A 21,987-nucleotide genomic window follows, 5' to 3' on the forward strand; every position below is an offset into this window, starting at 1 on the left:
TCCATGGATACCAAAAGAGGAGAGTTTGGTGAGCAGAGCGGGGTGCCAGACCGTATCGAAGGCACGTGATATGTCAAGGGAGACAGCTCTAATTTCCTGTTTGGCATTGAGGACCTCCATCCATTGTTGAGAAAGCAGAAGCAGCATGTCCAGAGTAGAGTGACCAGGTCTGAAACCAAATTGATGATCAGAGATCAAGCCATTGGAGAAGAGGAAAGATTTCATATCTGAAGCAATGATGGATTCCATGACTTTGCTGATAATTGGGAGAAGGCTGATTGGTCTGTAGTTGCTGGGATCTGTTTTTGCACCTTTTTTGTGCAAAGCGGTGATGTTGGCAGATTTCCAAGCAGATGGCAGATGACCTTGAGCAAAAGAGAGGGTGAAGAGAACAGAGAGAGGGAGTGAAAGAGCGGAAGAACAGGATTTTAGGACCCGTGGGCTGATGCCGTCAGGTCCAGTTGCAGAATCAGAGTCGAGGGTTGACAGAAACTTTTCCACCTGGTCAGGAGGAAAGGCCACAGAGTCCAGGAGCAGCTGGGTACGACTGGGTACGGTGGGTACAGAGAGGGATGGGTTTGGGACACAAGATTTAGAGGCAAACACAGAGTTGAGGCATTCAGCCTTTTCACGTGTGGAATCAGCCATGTGGCCGTTTGAGGTGAGGGAGGGGAAACAAACACCAGAAACAGATTTGACCAGATGCCACCAGGATTTGGAAGAGGGAGACAGATAAGAGAGTTCTGTCCTGAGAACGGAGAGATATTGTTTCCTGGCTCTCCTGAGGGTGGACACATACTTGTTTCGGGCTTTGTGAAAGGAAATGAGATTTCCTTCCGTTGGATTTGCTTTCCAGGAGACGAAAGCAAGTTGTTTCTGGGCAATAGCCTCACCACAAGATTCCGTGTACCATGGGCGGGAGGAAGGGTATGACAACTGAAGACGAGATGGGATAAATCTGTGCATGAGAGAGAGAGCAATTTACTTTGGAAGAATTCCCAGGATAAGTTGATGTCAGAGGCGGTGGAGATGGGAGACCAGTCCAGATGATTGATGGCTGCTTGAAGACCGTGCCAGTTGGCCTGAGTGAAATGCCAGACTCGTCGACGCTGAGGAGGCTCTCCGAGAATGGTCAGAGAGATGTCCACTTTAACAAGCACATGATCAGATGAGCCGATTGGAGCAGAAGAAGAGCAGCAGACATTTTCAGGGAAGTCTGTCATAACCCAAGTCCAGAAGAGAAGATGCTCTGTTGACTGAGATCTGGGTCGGGAAATTGACAGATTGTGTCAGTCCCAGTGAGTCACAGAAATCCTTTGCTGAAGAGCCATGGCTGGTGAGAGAGGAAGCCACACCCAGCCAACTGGCATGGTGACAATTGAAATCACCACATATGAGGAATAGAGAGTTGGGATGGGTAGATAGAAGTTGGTCCATATTATCAGACAGCGAGATGTAGATGGAGTCATCACTGTTTGGTGGACGGTACAACACACATATGAACAAAAGGTGGGAGCGAAGGGGTACTGAACAGCGTGCTCTGATTGGTCGCGTCTCATCCATCTGCCAATCGTGTGCCGCGTACGAAATCATCTGGGCAAACGAGCGCAAGCAACCCAAGCTTAGTTTTCCATACGCGCGATTCTTTGTCTACTCATTTATAATGCGTATCTTATTTCGATTTACTGTAATATTCTTTTAATATAGGTTTTAATTAATGTGTTATATTTTTATTTATATTATTATTAATTTGTTAGGCTAGAAAATGCTTATTTTACCGCAAAAATAATTCAAATCTAAAAAAATAAAAATACCTATACCTATAGGCTGCAGAATCCCGCGATATAATGAAAAATCCGATATATAATTTTACATATACTAGCGAGAAAAACCCGCGATGTACCGAAGCCGCGAAATAGCGAGGGATTACTGTATGTATGTATGTGTATATATATATATATATATATATATATATATATATATATATATATATATATATATATATATATACTGTATATATATCGAGAGTGCATCGAGAGTGCATATATATCGAGAGTTTGAATCCCAGTTAACCCCAACAAGATTATTATATCTCACTCCCCCGTAGAATCGGGGGAGTGAGACCCCAAATTGGTGAGCGCCACAGTATGTTCAATGGGAATTGGTTTTTAGAACCACATAGAGTAAAGATGGCCAATGGTTTTGCAGGGAAAGACCCCGGGTAGAGTTAAAGAGAGGTAAAGTCATTTAGAAGGTAGTTTAGGATTGAAAATCTCTTCGCACCATCCGCATCCACTCACCCAAGGTGATAGGACTCCACACCGATTTGGCGGACCATATATATATAGTTACGGTTTTCAGAACCGGCACTTGTAAATAATAATCCATTGTAAATAATTCCCTGTAAATATTCCCATTTTCCAAAGGTCAAGGGCCGCACCCTAGTTAGTCCATATTGCAACACGTAGGACACCATAGGAATCTTTCAGTTATTTCATTAGTATGTGTTTCAGGTAAGGCTCTGTTTCCAATAGTTACCTTCGCAAAAGCGGAAGGTTATGTTTTGATCGCTGTGTATTTATTTGTATGTCTGTGTGTGTGTGTGTGTGTATGTTATTCGCATAACTCAAAAAGTATTCAACCGAATTGCATGAAATTTGGTGGGATGATTGGTTATTATACGGGACACATTTGATTAGATTTTGGGAGCAATCGGGTCAAAGGTCAAGGTCAAGGTCACGAAAAGGTCAAAATCGTATTTTTACCATAGCGCGGTCAATTTTTATCCAATTGGCATGCAACTAATGCCAAAATGTTCAGAATTCAATGCCCGATCTTGTGATATACGACATGACCCAGTGAAGACATTACCCTTGTTAGCGGTTGGGGGTCAAAGGTCAGGGGGGTCACGACCTTGCAAAATGTGCGTTTTTTGTCATAACTCGGTCAATTCTTATCCGATTTGCATGAAATCAGCACCAAACTGTTCACTGTTCTGTTCCCTACACTCCCATGCCAAGTACAGAACAGTAGCTGCGGCGAAGGTATGCGCTCTACCGAGTGCCCGTTCTAGTTTGACTCTGCGTTGCATTAATCAAATAACATAGGCCCCTTTTCAAATCCCATTCATTTTGCGGCTTGGCCCCCTCAAAATTGTATTGCGCGCCTCTGCCAGTCGCAGCCGCCTCAGCGCTCGCTCCAAACGCCATTAACCATGCGGTCAGAGCAGATAAAAAGGGGGAGGCGTTATCGGAGCGAGGCGTAGCCCTGTTAAGGGCGGAGTCTGTGAGCCCTCACGACCAACCAGGGCCAAGGCCAGCTCACCGGTGGGTGTGTCCAAAAAGCACGCGGCTTGATACGCGAGCGCATAATATAAGCGCTCGCGTGGGACGACTTAGTCGAGTCAGTCGGCCGGAGAGAGTCGGGGAGACAGAGTCGGCCGGCCGGACAGAGTCGGAGTTGAAGTCTGAGCCTGCCGAGTCTGAGAGTCTGCCGGGGAGAGTGGCACCGTTGGAGAGTCACGAGGCACGAGTCACGATTCCTCCGATTCACGGACGCAATTCCTCCCCGATATATGAACCCCCCTGTCTGTTCGCGCCGACAATACCAACCGCGCTGCCTGCTGGGTTTCGCCGCGGAACCGGAGCCTGAACCGAGGTGGAGCATGGAGCGTGGACCGGAGTGGAGCGTGAACCGGGGCCGGAGCCAACGCTGGCCCATCTGCTTGGACCTTCCTTCCTGCTATTCCCCTTTCGTGTAAGTCTGTTTGTGTTGTCCTGCGCGTGTTCATTAAGACTGTATAAGGTTGCCCTGTGTCTGCTTCTTCTTCTTCCCTTGTACATTCCCTTCTTTCGTTTCCTCTTCGGGTTTTTGTACGTAATTAATAAATCTCTGTTCTTCCTACCTTTTGGTTTCCTCTCCATCCGATCGTTTTAGTGATTTCTCAATTGAGTATACGTGGCACGAGTAGAACCGCTCAGAATCGGGTTAGTCTTTTTGCTAATGGCTCGAATCGCGGATTGCTAAACCGCTCGGCAATTTCCACCCGTCCGTGGTTCGAGCGGGAGTTATTTCCTTGCTTCGCGGAGGGATTGGCACGCAGGTATTTGGGAATCCATCTTGACCAATCACCCTGGCCAATCTCGACCGCAGAGGAGCGTTGTAACTTCCAGGACTGGGGGGAACGGCCAGCTTAAAAGACAAGGGGACTAACCCCCCCTTGGTAAGGGGAGTGCCGACCCCCGGATCCGCAACAATATACATATATATATATATATATATATGTATATATATATAGAAATAAATACATATATATATAAACATAACATATATATAAAAATACATATACAGTGGAACCTTGACTTACGAGTGCCCCAACTTACGAGTTTTTCGAGATACGAGCCGTCGCTCGGGCGGTTTATTGCTTTGAGATGCGAGCCGAGATCCGAGTTACGAGCTTTCGCCACCCGGTCACGTGGTTATCTTGCCGTGCACGTACAGTACGTATCTCTGTCGTATAGCGCTGCATTTTTTTTTTTTCGCATTTTGGTTATTTCGAGTTCACGCCGCCAGGTGGGTTCTGGTCACGTGGTTATCTTGCCGTGCACGTACAGTACGTATCTCTGTCGTATAGCGCTGCATTTTTTTTTCGCATTTTGGTTATTTCGAGTTCACGCCGCCAGGTGGGTTCTGGTCACGTGGTTATCTTGCCGTGCAAGTACAGTACGTATCTCTGTCGTACAGCGCTGCATTTTTTTTTTCGCATTTTGGTTATTTCGGAAAATTTCTTAGTTTTAACCATGGGGCCAAAGAAAGTGAGTGGCAAGTGCAGTGCTGAGAAGAAGAAGAGGATGATGTGCTTGGAAATAAAACACGCAATCGTCGAAAAACATGAGCGAGGTGTCGAGGAGGACGTATATAACGGCAGAGGAGAAGAGCATGCCAGGCCACAACTTGTTCAGAATGCCGGCGATAGCTCGCCTTCTCTTTGTGGAAAACACGGTGAGATCCTTAACATCCAACAACTAATGGGACGCAAACGGGGCGCCCAGTTTAGCGGTACACACATTGATGAATCACCCTGCCTGTGAAACACCGACATGACAGGTTATAGCTGGGTCGGGATTCAAACCCAGGCTGGACAGTTTAGACTTTAGAGTCAAGTGTGCGTACCTCCAGTCCAGGCCATCCTGCCAACTTGTATGCTGCATACAGGTGAAATATAAAGCGCGAGATATTTTTATATATACAGTATATTTAAAAAAAAATTGGTGTGGTTTTTGGCGGATAGCATTTCAATGCATTTCAATGGGGAAATTTGATTTGAGATACGAGCAATTTGAGTTACGAGCTCGGTCACGGAACGAATTAAACTCGTAAGTCAAGGTTCCACTGTATATAAAACAGACATATATATATATATATAAATAAATAGGCTGGTGCCATCTGTCTGTCTCACCCTGGAACACAAACACCCCATCGGAGTGAAAAAAAAGTATTCAAATTAACCCAAACCTACAGGAAAATTATAATTTCTTTCAATTGGACCTGGTGGATTTCAATAGCCTGGTGTTGGCTTAGCGGTTAGGGTGCCGGCTTGGGATCCTAGGATCCTGGGTTTGAATCCCAGTCGATCGCTGAATTAACGACAGGGGGGTTGACTCAGCCTGTCATCCTTCTGCGGTCGGCAAATTGAGTACCAGTTCACTGGTAATTCCCTGTGTGTTGCAAGAGGTGACTAACAGGGTTGGCGGCAGGAAGGGTATCTGGTCATAAAACATTGCTTCAAAAGGGGGACCACGGTGCCCGAAAAAGGCCTGCTCTGCGGGGAAAAATGGCCTCCAACGGTGGACCAAAAATTGAACATGGGTGGCGTATAAGGCAACAGACTGCTGCTTCAATTGCTCCCAAAATGTTAATTTGCTGTTAAGAAATATGTTTTTGAATTTCACAATACTCTATAAAGTATATTTAATAGGCTAATACTGTCTGTCTGTCTGTCTGTCTTGTCCTTCCCCCCCCCCCCCCCCCCCATTCACCCTGAAACACTGAAATGCTCCTCGGAGGTAATACATTACGTAAAAGGTGCTTCAAATGATTCCACACCGACAGGAAATTTATAATTTAGGAAAGATTGCTTGAAATTAATCCAAACCTTTGGGAAAATTATAAAATGGCCTCAATTTCGGTCTTTCGGCCGGCACAAGAATCAGAGGCTTCCTTGTATTTTTTTTTATTGTGGTATTGTTTTTAACCACGGGCTTCCAGCTAGTTCCCTTATTTTTACTCTTCACTGCTGAACCAACAATTCCCATTGAAGCCTTCCTTTGTTTATTTTCCACCAGTCAATAAATTCCAAATCTGTTAATCCGAAAGTTATAACCTGAATTTTCCACCATCATGTCTTGGTCACGCGGATCCAGTTTTCTGTCGTTGGCCGTGATCGAAGCCACTTTTTCCTGTTTGCACCGGTCACTCGATCGATGCCTGTTTGCCCTCTACTTCTGTCTGTCGATTCAGTGGTCTGTCAAGCACTTAAAGCAATTACAGTCACTCAATCGGTGGACATCTCTCACCTGGAGGGAACCCTCTGTACAGATAGCTTCGTCCGATGCATCGCCGCACTCGTCCATCTCATTGCATAGCCAGCGTGATGGGATACATTTCCCATTGTTGCACCGGAAGAAATCTTGGTCGCATCTTTCCATTCCCAGCTTTCCTGCACAATCAAATGATTATGTTAAACAAGCATTCGGAGTATTGCGCTGCAATACATGTCCCCTACCGGCAGTCTGTCGTCTGGAAAACTGTGTGAATTATATAATTACCAACTCACGGTCTGAGGTAAATCGGCTAAAAATTATCCGACTTGCACCAAATAAAGTTCATGAATGGTTGCACAGACCCCTACTTCTCACTAAAAGTGGAAACAGAATGTTAATTGGAGTTAAAACAAGGAATATTAACAGCTTTGACTTACAGCACTCCAAATTATAGTCCGGAAAACTGTTGGGGAAATTACCAAAGTTCAAAGTGCCATAACTTTGTCAAAAATGATCGAAACGTCATGAAGTTCAAACTTGATCTGTAACTTATCATGAGGAAACCATGTACCAAGGTTGAAATCATTAGCATTAAGAGTTTAGAAAAAAAGTCTGGAAAACTGTTCTTTGCATGACGGACTGACGGACTGACAGACTGACAGAGAAACTGACAGACGGACAGACTGACAGACTGAGGGACGGAGTGCAAACCTATAGTCCCCTCCGGTGTACACCGGTAGGGGACTAATAAAGGATATGTGGACAATTTTGAGTTGTCAGTTGAGTAACCATAAAGTGAATGTGAAAAGGCATTAAAAACACCTCGGAGAAATAATTTCCACAAATATTTAACAATTTTATAAAAGGAAAGAATTTTTTTTTCAGCTCAACTTAACTTTAGTCCGGTGAGCGTATGTGATCGATCGAGCAGTGTCAGTCGGTAAGTCAGTGAGTGAATCTGTAAACACTTTTGTCATTATCACTTGAAACAAACACGATTTTGGTGAAACTTGGCCACAAGCTTCATTTCTGATGCCTAACGAAGGTGTATTTGACCTCATCAAAGTCTGTGCTCATTAAGGGGGTATACGTGAGGGGTCCCCCCAAAATAGGTATTGGCTCTCTCCTCCAAAAGTACACATACAATTTTGATGAATCTCGGCCACAAGATCCATATCTGATGCCTAACGAAGGTGTATTGACGGCATCAAAATCTGCGCTCATTTAGTGAGGGGGTCTACAGGGTGGGGAGGGCCGAGGATGGGGGGGGGGGGGGGGGGGGAGGTAGAGGGATTTCGTCTCTTCTCCAAAACTACACATACGGCATTAAAAATATCAGGGTCTGAAGCGGTCTGTGGGGGGTGTGAGTGACTGTTGCTCCTGATCCAGGTGTGCTTCAGGACCCACAGTCATATTTTCTTTATCATAAATAGAGCAAACATTGGAAAACAGACAAACCTCGTATGTGGATCTGTCTTTACCATCCTTCCTTCCACCCCACCCACCCATCTCGTTCCTCTCCATTATCCCATACGTGTGAAACAAAAAGCGGGGTTAAGGAAACAGTTATCTTTGTCTGTTGTCTACAAACTTCAATTTATGATTGACGAACAACATAATTTCAACTGAATGTTATATTTTGAACACAAATCAGAAAAGGAATCTGCAGTTTTGCAGTACTTTGGCTCTGAATTTGTCCTGAACACACATGCACAGAGAAGAGAGTGATAATATTTTCACTGTCTGCCTGCCTGGCAGTCAAACAAAATGGAAATCATTCCAAACAGGAAACTGACTGTTTTAGGGATGTCAAAAAGGACACAAATAACAGACAGGAAGAACTATGAAGAACGTGTTAAATAAGAGGGTGAATTGCTTTGCAGTACATGTCCTCGACTTGTCCCAATGAATGTTCTTGTTCCAAGAATTCAGCAATTGCTACAGAATAAGTTGCAGTTTCTGTAACTTTTGCATAATAAAGCCATGTAGCAAGTTTCAATTCAATATGTTAAAGGGTATTGAAAACAGTACAGAAAACCACAGGTGGAACGAACAGATAGACGGATGTTCTATGAACTCTGTCGTTGTTCCTTGTGAAGATAATTTAGGGGTAACACATCCCTCCTACCACATCCTTCCTACCACCACCCTCCGCCCCCCCCCCCCCCCAACCTCCACCTTTTTGTCCTTAACCTCTCTGTCATTCAATCGGTCACTTAACAACTTTCAACGTAACATGTCGTTTAAAGTTATAGATATACAGTGCCTATAGAAAGTCTACACCAACCTTTCAAAATTTTCACCTTTTGTTAAATTATAACCTGGAATTAAAATGCATTAAATCAGACTTTTCCACCTTTATTTGCACAATGTAACCCACAACTTCCAAGTGAAAAATAAATTCTACAAATTTCAGAAAATTAATTTAAAATACAAAACTAGATATCTTGGTTGGATAAGTATCCATCCCCCTTATAATAGCAATTGTAAATTAGCTCAGGTGTAACAAATCACCTTCAAAATCACATACCAAGTTAATTAGCCTCCACCTGTGTTAAATTTTATTGATTCTGATTATTTTAAAATAAAATCAGCTCTTCCTGTAGGTTTCCTGTGCTGGGTCATGCATTTCACAACAAAGACTCAACCATGAGCACCAAGGAGCTTTCAAAATACCTTTGGGATAAAGTTGTGGAAAGGCACAGATCAGGGGATAGGTAGAAAAATGTTTCAAAGGCCTTGAATATCCCTTGGAGCACAGCCAAGACAATCATTAAGAAGTGGAAGGCGTATGGTACCACCAAGACACTGCCTAGATCAGGCAGTCCCTCCAAACTGGATGACCAAGCAAGGATGACTGGAGCGATGCTCAGGGAGACAGGCGCAACGCCGAGGGAGGGATGGTGAGAGCAGGGGAAATGGGAGGGACGGTGCGAGCAGGGGAGATGGGAGGTTGGTGAGAGCAGGGGAGATGGGAGGGACGGTGAGAGCAGGGGAGATGGGAGGGACGGTGAGAGCAGGGGAGATGGGAGGGATGGTGAGAGCAGGGGAGATGGGAGGGACGGTGAGAGCAGGGGAGATGGGAGGGACGGTGAGAGCAGGGGAGATGGGAGGGACGGTGAGAGCAGGGGAGATGGGAGGGACGGTGAGAGCAGGGGAGATGGGAGGGACGGTGAGAGCAGGGGAGATGGGAGGGACGGTGAGAGCAGGGGAGATGGGAGGGACGGTGAGAGCAGGGGAGATGGGAGGGACGGCGAGAGCAGGGGAGATGGGAGGGACGGTGAGAGCAGGGGAGATGGGAGGGACGGTGCGAGCAGGGGAGATTGGAGCAATGGTGAGAGCAGGGGAGATGGGAGGGATGGTGAGAGCAGGGGAGATGGGAGGGATGGTGAGAGCAGGGGAGATGGGAGCGATGGTGAGAGCAGGGGAGATGGGAGCGATGGTGAGAGCAGGGGAGATGGGAGCGATGGTGAGAGCAGGGGAGATGGGAGCGATGGTGAGAGCAGGGGAGATGGGAGCGATGGTGAGAGCAGGGGAGATGCGAGCGATGGTGAGAGCAGGGGAGATGGGAGCGATGGTGAGAGCAGGGGAGATGCGAGCAATGGTGAGAGCAGGGGAGATGGGAGCGATGGTGAGAGCAGGGGAAATGGGAGCGATGGTGAGAGCAGGGGAGATGGGAGCGATGGTGAGAGCAGGGGAGATGGGAGCGATGGTGAGAGCAGGGGAGATGGGAGCGATGGCGAGAGCAGGGGAGATGGGAGCGATGGCGAGAGCAGGGGATATGGGAGCGATAGTGAGAGCAGGGGAGATTGGAGCGATGGCGAGACCAGGGGAGATTGGAGCGATGGTGAGAGCAGGGGAGATTGGAGCGATGGCGAGAGCAGGGGAGATTGGAGCGATGGTGAGAGTATGGGAGATTGGAGCGATGGTGAGAGTATGGGAGATGGGAGCAATGGTGAGAGCAGGGGAGATGGGAGCGATAGTGAGAGCAAGGGAAATGGGAGCGATGGTGAGAGCAGGGGAGATGGGAGCGATAGTGAGAGCAGGGGAGATTGGAGCGATGGTGAGAGCAGGGGAGATGGGAGGATGGGAGCGATAGTGAGAGCAGGGGAGGATGGGAGCGATAGTGAGAGTAGGGGAGATTGGAGCGATGGTGAGTGCCTGTGAAACACTGGGATAATTAAACCATGGGAATTGCAACCAAACATCCGTTAATTTGACCATCAGGTCAATTATCATAAAAAGGAGTTAAAATAAAATACAAACATAACTCGCACAACATGTTGTCATTCAATAGCTTTTGGGGAACATAATACCTGTGACATAGGTGAGTGCAAAATGTGACGTGAACATCGAGAAATTGGAGTGAAATTTCACCCAGGCACGGTCGCCGTGGGAAATGAAAGGCCGGGGCAGCACCTTCCCACACACCCTGTACTCAGGGGGTCCCCGGGGGGAAGATCCAATCACCAACCAGCTCAACGAGCACCCTGGGCTCTTCTCCATTTTCAAAAACTCAAAGCTGTGTACAAAAGAAAATAGTTTTACCATTCAGCTTTCCAAATTTCCTGGAAGCACAAAATGGCAAAACAACCTTTTCACAGCCTGCCAAGATCCCCCCTCTGGCCATGAGTAATAGTTGTGAAACGGTTTACTCGAGTGGTTGCATTCTTCAGCCGGTGGCATGCTGGGAAGTTTAACCTCCAGAATGTCACTCACCGACACGTCATTCTGACACCATGATCAAGCACAACACAGCTATCCCATTCACATTTCGCACAATCTCGGTCGGACATCAAGCCACCAAACTATGGGAGCGCATAGCATTGCTGTGTTAAGACCGCAGCTGCACCGACCCTAACAGCTTGGAGCCACGACCAAGGCGGACGTGATCTATGGAAAACAAAGCTCGTGTTGTGGCCTGCTTCGACTTTGTTCACCGAAATGATATTGAGAAAGGCCCAGTGGAGAAGGGAATAAGGACGGACACTTGGCAATTCATTTTAAAGTAAAACAAGTACAAAAAGTTTTAATTAAAACAAAAGCCGCGTCGATGTTACACAATGCCTTGCTATTCGATTACTTGCCTTGCCTTGCAGCTGTGCCTATAACGTCGATGTTATAGGCACAGGACATTCCTATTGATTCGATTACTTGATGTTATTTTTGTGCAAAGTGAAAATATATCTCGGCAATTTCCCGTGTGTGGCGACGAATTTTTAATATATCTCGGCATTTTCCCGTCTGTTATTTCAGGCGGTGTATGACTGGCCATGCCGCGATTTAAAAAAAAAAAATCTCGGCAATTTCCCGTGTGTGGCGACACGTGAACGAAGCTATGCTCCTCTCTCCACATTATTGTGACGACGTATAAATTAAATATTTCATCGTGACGATTGTCATCAAATGGACGAATTTTTAATATATCTCGGCATTTTCCCGTCTGTTATTTCGGGCGGTGTATGACTGAGCATGCCGCGATTTAAACAAAATATATATATCTCGGCATTTTCCCGTCTGTTATTTCGGGCGGTGTATGACTGACCATGCCGCGATTTAAAAAAAAAAAATCTCAATGGACTTGAAGTTACAGGCCTTTGAGAATTCATTTCGTTCTATAAAGGGCAACTTTCATCGGAATTTCTTCCCGTTTTTTTTCAACCGAGTCTAAAACTATGTTAGCGACTGTGAAAAATGAAATGATATATCGAATTTGATTTGAAATAAAACTGTGTGAGAGAGGAAGACACCACGGGCCTACAAAACAGGCCTCAAAGCTATGCGAGTTAATAAAATGGTGGATATTTGTTTATATGAAGCCTCTCCCACAATGGGTGGAGCTATGGTTCCCAGAATGGGTGGAGCTTTGAGGTTTTGTCTTCTCTGCAAGAAGAACAAGAAGAACAAGAACAACAGCAGAGGGCACTCTATGACCAGCGTCTTGCGACGCGGCTAAAAAATCCCGACCCCGCTGTAAACTGTCATCCCAGCGTTTTACAGGCAAGGTGATTGATCAATGTGTTTTTCCATCCCTCAGATGGACGTTAAACTAGGTGTCCCATCTGCCAGCATTAGTTGGGGGACGTTGAAGATCCCACGACGTCCTTCACAAAAAGTAGGCAAGCTATCACGGGCGCAATGAACAAATTACAAATTCCTGCCATAACCAGCAAAGGGCACTGCATCAGTGATACAGTCGTGTCCTCAGCCAATGATGCCACCGCACAGCCATGTGCTGCACACGAAAGAAGAAGTGTAACATAAGGTGTATTTTCCATGAGATATGGTCAGCGTGCTCCAGCAACACCCGACCATGATTCCAATGGAACAAAGCAGCTTGGAAACGTCACAGAATAGCAAGGATTATACACCGTCACAGGTGCTGCAGAATTAGCCGCAGGTGGCACTTGCGGAACAAGTAACGTCGTCTTATTAAAGTTTAAAGAACGCAGAGCATTATCCCGATTCTAAAGGTAGATTTCTGTCATACACAAAACAATATGTAAACAAGAAAAAAAGCAATCAGATTGCAAACCCTCGCCAGGATGTATTTTCAGTGGTTTTTATGGCTTTTGTGTTAAATCAAATATGGCGGCCGAACCACGTGACCGATGACATCATTATTATTTTTTTTCTAACCTAATTTATTCCTAGATTATGCTCAAGAAATTTCATCTTGATCGGATGAAGTTTTGTACCTGTTGAATTATGACGTCATAATGGAGGCCCCTATGACATCATCATTAACATATTTTATTCCCCATTGAGAGTTCTTTACAATGTGTAAATTTTTTGTCTCAATTTTTTTGTCTCAATTTTTTATATATTTTATTCCCCATTGAGAGTTCTTTACAATGTGTAAATTTTTTGTCTCAATTTTTTTGTCTCAATTTGTCTCAATTTTATATATTCAGCGCTTTCCGAGATATAGAGGTGCAATTTTTTGGATTTTTCCAAGATGGCGGCCAAACCACGTGACCTATGACGTCATAATTATCATTAAAAAATGCTGCAGGTGGAGTTGCACCTATGGTGAAAATTTCCTGTCAATCAGACCAACGGTTGCAGAGAAAATCATATTTATTCTGTGCGGACAAACAGACAAACAGACAAACAAACAAAGAAACGGACTCAAATGCAATACCCTCTCTGCAATACCCTCTCTGCAAATGCAATACCAATACCCAAAGGAGCAGCTGCTGTCCATGAAACGTGACCGCAATTTGTTTTCAACATTGTACATTGCCAGTCAAATACGTGGAGCTGACCTGGAAGATTTTTTCCAGCATGAAAATCAGTCATTTCCACCTTCAATATCAGACTACGGGAAAATGAGACTTGGCAAAAAGTCAGACTTGTTCCAGTGCCTGGAAGATCTGGTGCCACATAGTGATGATGCCGACCACACTACATCTGAAGTAGACATGGTCATCATTGATGGTGCGGCTATTGCCAACGTGATTACGCCTGGTACATCAGAGACATTCAGTGAGTATTCTAAAGAGTTCATGAACTATGTACGGAGGCAATTCACAGGCTCTGTTTGCCGTGTTGATGTGGTATTTGATGTATACAGAGAAGATAGTCTGAAGGCCGCCACAAGAAAGAAGAGAGGGAAGGGCATACGGATAAGAGTGGAAGGAAACAAGAAGCTGCCTGGAAACTGGTCACAATTCCTACGGGAAGATGGTAACAAGTCAGAACTTTTTAATCTCCTGAGTGAACGAGTGACAAATGAAACATTTCCTGGTATAGTGGTCATGACTCACGGAGAAGAGCTGCGTTGTTCAGAGACAATTGACTCAGACTGGTTGTCCCCTTCTACACAGGAGGAAGCAGACACAAGAATGCTGCTGCATGCAGCAGATGGGGCCAGGCAAGGTTGCAAGAACATCTTGCTTAGTTAGAACTGTTGACACAGATGTAGTCGTACTAGCAGTCAGTCTTGCTCACAAGCTTGACAGTGCACAGCTAACTGTAGCATTTGGAATGGGAAAATCGTTCCGTTACCTAGACGCAACTCACATGGCACAAAAAACCACCTTTAGAGGCCATTTTTCCCCGCAAAGCGGGGGTTGGCCTTTTTCGGGCACCGTGGTTGTTGTTGTTTTTTGGTCCCCTTTTTGAAGCAATGTTTTACGGCCAGATGCCCTTCCTGCCGCCAACCCTGTTTGTCGCCTTTTACGACAAGCAGGGAATTACCAGTGAACTGGTACTCAATTTGCCGACCTCGGAAGGATGAACAGGCTGAGTCAACCCCCCTGGCGTTAATTCAGCGATCGACCGGGATTCGAACCCAGGATCCGAGGACCCTAAGCTGGCACCCTAGCCGCTAGCCCAACACCACAGACGCTGGGAAATGATAAGTGCAATGCAATACTTGCTTTTCATGCACTGACAGGGTGTGACACCACATCCAGTTTCACCGGCATAGGAAAAAGAACAGCCTGGTCATCATGGAATGCGTTTGTTGATGTCACGCCAGACTTGTGCAGACTTGCACAGACTCCAACAACAGCTAGCATAACCCAGCTTCTCCCAAACATCGAGAGGTACATTGTGCTTATGTACGACCGTGGAAGCTCTGATGATAATGTGAGCATGGCCAGGAAGACTCTGTTCACACAGAAAGGCAGGAGCATTGAAAACATACCTCCGACTCAAGATGTTCTCTGTCAGCATCTACTTCGAGTTGGTTATCAGGCTGGCCATGTATGGGGTCAGGCCCTGTTAAAAGCACCTCACCTGCCCAGCCCAGCAGAGTTTGGATGGACGCGAAAGAACAATTTGGCCGAATGGGAAGTGATGTGGAGGAACCTGCCCCCTGCTGGTGCAGCATGCCGTGCTGTTATTAAGTGTGGCTGTATTAAAGGCTGCAGAGGAAGATGTAAATGTGCGGAAGAAAATCTACCCTGTACATTACTCTGCAAGTGCGGTGGTTGTGAGCGAGAAGGGTCACAAGAGAACGGTTGACATTGAAACATGAGTGTTCTTGGACGTCATTGTTCTATCTCATGCACACCAAAAAACTTTTGTACTACTACAGTGTAATTTTCTGAAGTGTTTTCCTAAATGAAAAGAAGATAATACTTTGTACAAATAAACTAGTTTATCGAAACCAGTTTGTGTTACTTTATTCCTGGAATTTTGCATTTTTCCCCTCCAAATGCCCTTAAAGTGACACATAGAGGTCCCCAAAACAATCAAAAATGAATATTTATGTTATCATATATAATCCTTGGTGATACTTTAGTGTGCAGATGATATTAAAATAACAATTTGATATTTTCTGATGTAATATAAATTTATTCTAGCTGACTTGCCGCCATTTTTAAAATGGCCGCCACGGGTGACACAGGACAGATCCAGAATGCCTCCAATCTTTAAAATGTTCCCCATAATGTCTAGTATTAGTGTACCAAGTTTCATGCTTTAATCATAAAATGCACGATTATTCACCTATCCGCTGGACTACTCGTCCGGCGAGGGTAATGAGACAAATAATAATAATACAAATATAAAAGGTACCTGATAGTAACAACTTCACCAGCATTTGCCTTGATTAGCCAACTGCAGTTCAAACCTTCCAGGAACACTGCCGGAAATGATGGGCTACGGATGGTCCCGAGAGGTCCGTGCAACTCGCTTTGGTAGCTGCCACAGGCTGCAAGCAAGGGAGACATCACGACTGTTGAGTAAAGCAGGCTTGGAGAAAGGAAGACCAGGAGCAGTGAGATTGGAGAGCATACAATTCACCGTAACAATGAGTCATCAACTCTTCCTGCTCAACATGTCAACTCGGAGCATTTGGCTTTATATGGAGCTGGAGAAAATAGTATTGCTTAACAAGAACAACAACATCTTTCAACATCATCGACATCTTCAACAACACGAGTAGAACATAGCACAAAAGTGATGGAAAGCGAAACTAGAACAACAAAACGTAGTCAACATCGACGTTACACTTGAAGTGTGGTCGACGTTGCTCGTGTCTGTGCTATCCGACCCTAAATGTTCCGGGTCGTCTTACCCCAAGGAAAAGAAGAGCTATACGCTCGGAAGAGTTGGCGCGGAAACCCCCCTTGTTCAAAGGTTGTGCCAGAAAGCTCCCGTCGATGCTCCGACAGTACTGCAAACAACGGTGAAGACACTGGGTCAATAAACAAAGATGGCAACCCTTCTTCGTCTTTAAGGGGCACAATTCTTCCCAGGTTCTTGTGGGGTTGGCTGGGGTAAAATTTTGCCACAAGTATTTCACTATCTGCTAGCCATGCCTCACGTTCAAACTAAGGGCAGGGCATCAATTTGTTCTGGGTTGCCGGCGATAGCTCGTCGACTCTTCGCGGAGGCACTGTGGCATCTTTAGCATCCACCAACTAATGTCGGCAGATGGGACTCCATGTTTAACGTCCATCCGAGGTACGGCACACACATCGATGGATCACCCTGCCCGTGAAACAAACAACTGACAGTTTAAAGCCGGGTCGGGATTCGAACCCAGGCTAGATAGGTTGGAGGTGAGTGTGCGTACCTCTCGGCCATCCTGTTAAAAAAAAAAAACCACCTTTAGAGGCCATTTTTCCCCGCAAAGTGGGGGTTGGCCTTTTTCGGGAACCGTGGTTGTTGTTGTTTTTCGGTCCCCTATTTGAAGCAATGTTTTACGGCCGGATGCCCTTCCTGACGCCAACCCTTTTTGCCGCCTTTAACGACAAACAGGGAATTACCAGTGAACTGGTACTCAATTAGCCGACCTCGGAAGGATGACAGGCTGAGTCAACCCCCCTGGCGTTAATTCAGCGATCGACCGGGATTCGAACCCAGGATCCTTGGATCCTAAGCCGGCACCCTAGCCGCTAGCCCAACACCAGGGAGGCCATCCTGTTAGCCGAAATAAAATCGCAACGATCATGGAAATGCCCCTTCTGTATACAGGAATGTGCGATCGAAGGTGTGTGGGGACCGGCTTCAACAACGCAGGGCCTTGAATGCTCGCAAAGAACATGTCGAGACACAAACGGTACTTTTTCTTAGAAAAACAAGGCATTGCTTATTCGCATGTGAAAAATAGAAACAATTCAAACAAGACAAACGCCATTTCATTTCAAGAGAAAGTTCTGACTCATGAATGAAGAATGTTGTGTTTGTTTCACAGGTGTAATTCTAAAACAATGTTCTTCCGTTGCTGTAAAAGACAACAAAAACAGCGAGTGTCGTGCGTTTGCTCATTTGTCAGCAATACGGTTCAACATGTCCAATTCCCGAGCACCTTTGACGTCTGTCTGCCACGATAAATGCTCACGGGTACGGAGAGGATTACCATGAGGAATGTGTGGCTAATATCTCAAAATGGAAAAAGCAACAATTAAAATGGTTCACACGTTTTTATAGCGTTATCCCGGCTTAAACCGCCCCAGAAACCCGAAGGATTTCCCCACTACGGGAGCATTGAGAATGTGCGGTGAGGTTAGCGGCTTGAAGGATCACAAATCATGACTGGAGGATGTCCGTGCTTAAATCATAACATCACAGGTAGATTAGCAATATGGAGCCAAGCCACAATGTACCTGGAATAATTACACAAAAAACACCCACTTCGGAGAAGTCTGATACTCCACGTATCACAATCACTACAACTTAAACTTGTAATGAAGCTGACTGGCAAATTTGGATAAACGCAGCTACGCCTGCAATTTGGATAATAAATTGAGGCAGCGGTCTGTTGCCAATACAGCGCCCAAATAAAGGGATGAGCAATTTGTATAATAAATTGAGGCAGCGGTCTGTTACCAATACACCACCCAAATAAAAGGATGAGCAATTTGTAGAATAAATTGAGGCAGCGGTCTGTTGCCAATACACCACCCAAATAAAGGGATGAGCAATTTGCAGAATAAATTGAGGCAGCGGTCTGTTGCCAATACACCACCCAAATAAAGGGATGAGCAATTTGTATAATAAATTGAGGCAGCGGTCTGTTGCCAATACACCACCCAAATAAAGGGATGAGCAATTTGTAGAATAAATTGAGGCAGCGATCTGTTGCCAATACACCACCCAAATAAAGGGATGAGCAATTTGTAGAATAAATTGAGGCAGCGGTCTGTTGCCAATACACCACCCAAATAAAGGGATGAGCAATTTGTAGAATAAATTGAGGCAGCGGTCTGTTGCCAATACACCACCCAAATAAAGGGATGAGCAATTTGTATAATAAATGGAGGCAGCGGTCTGTTGCCAATACACCACCCAAATAAAGGGATGAGCAATTTGGATAATAAATTGAGGCAGCGGTCTGTTGCCAATACACCACCCAAATAAAGGGATGAGCAATTTGTGGAATAAATTGAGGCAGCGGTCTGTTGCCAATACACCACCCAAATAAAGGGATGAGCAATTTGTAGAATAAATTGAGGCAGTGGTCTGTTGCCAATACACCACCCAAATAAAGGGATGAGCAATTTGTAGAATAAATTGAGGCGGCGGTCTGTTGCCAATACACCACCCAAATAAAGGGATGAGCAATTTGTATAATAAATTGAGGCAGCGGTCTGTTGCCAATACACCACCCAAATAAAGGGATGAGCAATTTGTAGAATAAATTGAGGCAGCCGTTTGTTGCCAATACACCACCAAATAAAAGGATGAGCAATTTGTATAATAAATTGAGGCAGCGGTCTGTTGCCAATACACCACCCAAATAAAAGGATGAGCAATTTGTATAATAAATTGAGGCAGCGGTCTGTTGCCAATACGCTGCCCAAATAAAGGGATGAGCAATTTGGATAATCAAAGGTTTTAGCCCGAATGAGCTTGCAACATTTATCCACCAGGCAGCTTTCATTTTGTGGGATGAAGCACCGAAGGCGCATCGCCATATTTTTGAGGCTCTGGACCGGACATTGCGTGATCTGATGCAGGTGGATTTGCCATTCGGAGGCAAGGTAATATTACTTGGTGGTGACTTACACCAAGTCCTGCCAGTAATAAAGCACGGTTATAGGTGCAAATAACGGAAGCATGCATTAAACACTGTTCTATGGCAGCACTTCAACATTTATGAGCTGCATGAAATTGTGCGAGTACGGCACAGCAGCATTGACGAACACGGTGAGAAATATGACAAATGCCAACTGGGTAATGGTGAACAAATGCTTCTGAGAAACGCTGCAATGGGCGGATTGTAACACATCAATGATGGTATACGCATAAAGAAACAACATAAACTTTGCAATCAATGCTGACCTGTTTCTAAAAATAACTAAAACTTAAAAAATATCTAAAATTTTTTTTAAAGGTGCAATACCCCTCATCCCAGAATCCCAGCCTAAAGAGAATTGTGTAAACCCTTGGAATTATATTAGTGAGAAATAGCATCATAATAAACCTGGAAGATAACTTTCAGAAGACCAACAAGATTTCAGAGGGATCACACAGATCCACATGTGAGGCTTGATAATGGGGCCGATGTCATCGGTAAAAGGAGGATCTGTGGACACAGCGGTTATGTTGGACAGAGGTTATGTTTTCACCCCTGTTTGTTTGTGTCTGTCTGTGACCAGGATATCTCAAGAAGTTATGGACCGATTATGACGAAAGTTGGTGAACAGGTCGAGTTTGTGACAAGGAAGAACTGATTAGATTGTTTGTTGTATGTATACATATATGTATACATATATATATATACATATATACAAACATATATATATACATACATAACTGTTTTGTTTATATATATATATACACATACACACACACACACACACACACACACACACACACACACACACACACACACACACACACACACACACACACACACACACACACACACACACACACACACACACACACACACACACACACACACACACACACACACACACCTTGGGGAAGTGCTGTCACCATGGGATATTACGGGAACCAATGACGTCACAACGGCTCCACCTTTCGCACCGCGGGTATTTCCAAAGAGGGAATTTCCTCGTCCCCTTGGAGGTTTGTCCACCTTTGATTTGAGGTGGATTAGTTGAGGGCTAAACGTAGACCGGCGAACCTTGAGGTGGAAGTTCCATCCAAGGATGTACATGTCTGTATACAAGGACCTTTAACACCAGAGGCCATAAGGCACATCAAGGCTGCGTGACCGCGCCGCCATCTTGGTACTCCCCATCCACACCATTTCCACATACTTGTCACTCAATTTGTAAAAGTACCCACCGGCTCTACCGTGCCGCCATCTTGGTACTCCCCATCCACACTACTACATACATATCAAACTCAATTTGAAAATTACCCACTGACTCTAGTCTACCGTCACTGCCCTTGCCCGGAGACACTGCCCACACACACTGCCCGTCACTGCCCTTACCATGTCTTCACCACTGAGTGAAACTGAAAAACCCCCTGCCAAGGTCTCACGGAATGTATCGGCCATGAACACGTAACCTCGATCGACTTGACACAGATATTAGATAATGTTCATCGACTAGTAATGGTAATACCTCCACATAACAAGGCCACAAAGCAGCAGCCTCGGCCAAGTCCGCCCATGGCGGCCGGCCCGGCGAGCTTCCCTGTGCCGCCGATTATCTTTGCTTCGCCCGACGAAGAGCCGCCTTCACCGTCACACGAGCGCCGTCCGTGCCCGAGAAAACGCGAGTCCTCTTACCTGCGAGATCGCTTGTTACCAAAATAAAGTCGCAGCGACCACAAACAACCTGACGGAAAATTGAGCCATAACCGGAAGTGCTTCGGCTCCGGTCACGTGGTGCGCTCGGTTGACTGGACAATAGCAATTGTTGTTGTTGTTTTTTTTGTTTTTTTTAAGGGTCTGCATTATTTGTGAATGTCAGTTATTGATAAAAATTTGTACACGGACGGCCTTGGATCTGCAAGTTGGCTCGCCATCCGTGTGCGAACTACGTTTTTAATTTTTTATTTATTAAGATATACGTCATGACGTAACGAAAATCTCAGTTCGTACGACTTGAAGAAACGGATTTTTGCATGTGTGTAATTTTCATCTCCTCACGCACATGACGATGGCACGCACACTTGTGTTGGCCAATCCGAATTATTTCATGCGAGAAATTATATATAACCATATGGTGGCTACCACAACCCAGGCTTTGATGGGGCTACGGTCTCCTTTGTTGAAGTTCCATTCCATTACCTTTTGGTGTCCACAGAACCATGGAAACGTTTATCCTTTAGCATTAAACACATGATGGTCTAAAACGACTGCACAATGGAGTGGAGCACGAAGGCGAATACCAGGATGATTAAAATAAAAACAAGAAGAGCAATCACAGTCAGAGATTGCAGACCCTTGCCAGAACGTGTGCGGTTTGTCCTCTGTCCCCAAAAGTGTATTTTGTGTCCTTGGGGTCTTTTGGGTCCTTTGGGCCCTCAAGGTCTTCGGGTAGGATATTTAATGGTCTTCGGG

General features: G+C 45.3%; 2 protein-coding genes across 3 annotated transcripts in view; both read right to left on the reverse strand.

The window, feature by feature from the left end:
* LOC137421439 (low-density lipoprotein receptor-related protein 12) overlaps positions 1–21,317 on the reverse strand; it is a 47,024-nt gene extending 25,707 nt beyond the window's left edge. For both annotated transcript variants that reach the window (XM_068107513.2, XM_068107512.2), the window contains exons 1-5: positions 21,044–21,317; positions 16,573–16,671; positions 16,071–16,206; positions 10,859–11,064; positions 6,576–6,718 (exon numbers count right to left, since the gene is read on the reverse strand). In XM_068107513.2, the coding sequence (XP_067963614.1) occupies positions 6,576–6,718; positions 10,859–11,064; positions 16,071–16,206; positions 16,573–16,671; positions 21,044–21,092 (633 nt within the window). In that variant the 5' untranslated portion in view covers positions 21,093–21,317. The remainder of the gene's footprint in view (positions 1–6,575; positions 6,719–10,858; positions 11,065–16,070; positions 16,207–16,572; positions 16,672–21,043) is intronic.
* LOC137421440 (uncharacterized) lies at positions 9,227–10,850 on the reverse strand. The gene has a single exon (XM_068107514.2). It carries the CDS (start codon positions 10,779–10,781, stop codon positions 9,360–9,362), a length of 1,422 nt encoding a protein of 473 aa, XP_067963615.2. The 5' UTR covers positions 10,782–10,850; the 3' UTR covers positions 9,227–9,359.
* Positions 21,318–21,987: the final 670 nt, after the last annotated feature.

This window comes from Myxine glutinosa, chromosome 2, assembly GCF_964187855.1.
Source record: "Myxine glutinosa chromosome 2, kmMyxGlut1.1, whole genome shotgun sequence".
Lineage (NCBI taxonomy): Eukaryota > Metazoa > Chordata > Myxini > Myxiniformes > Myxinidae > Myxine > Myxine glutinosa.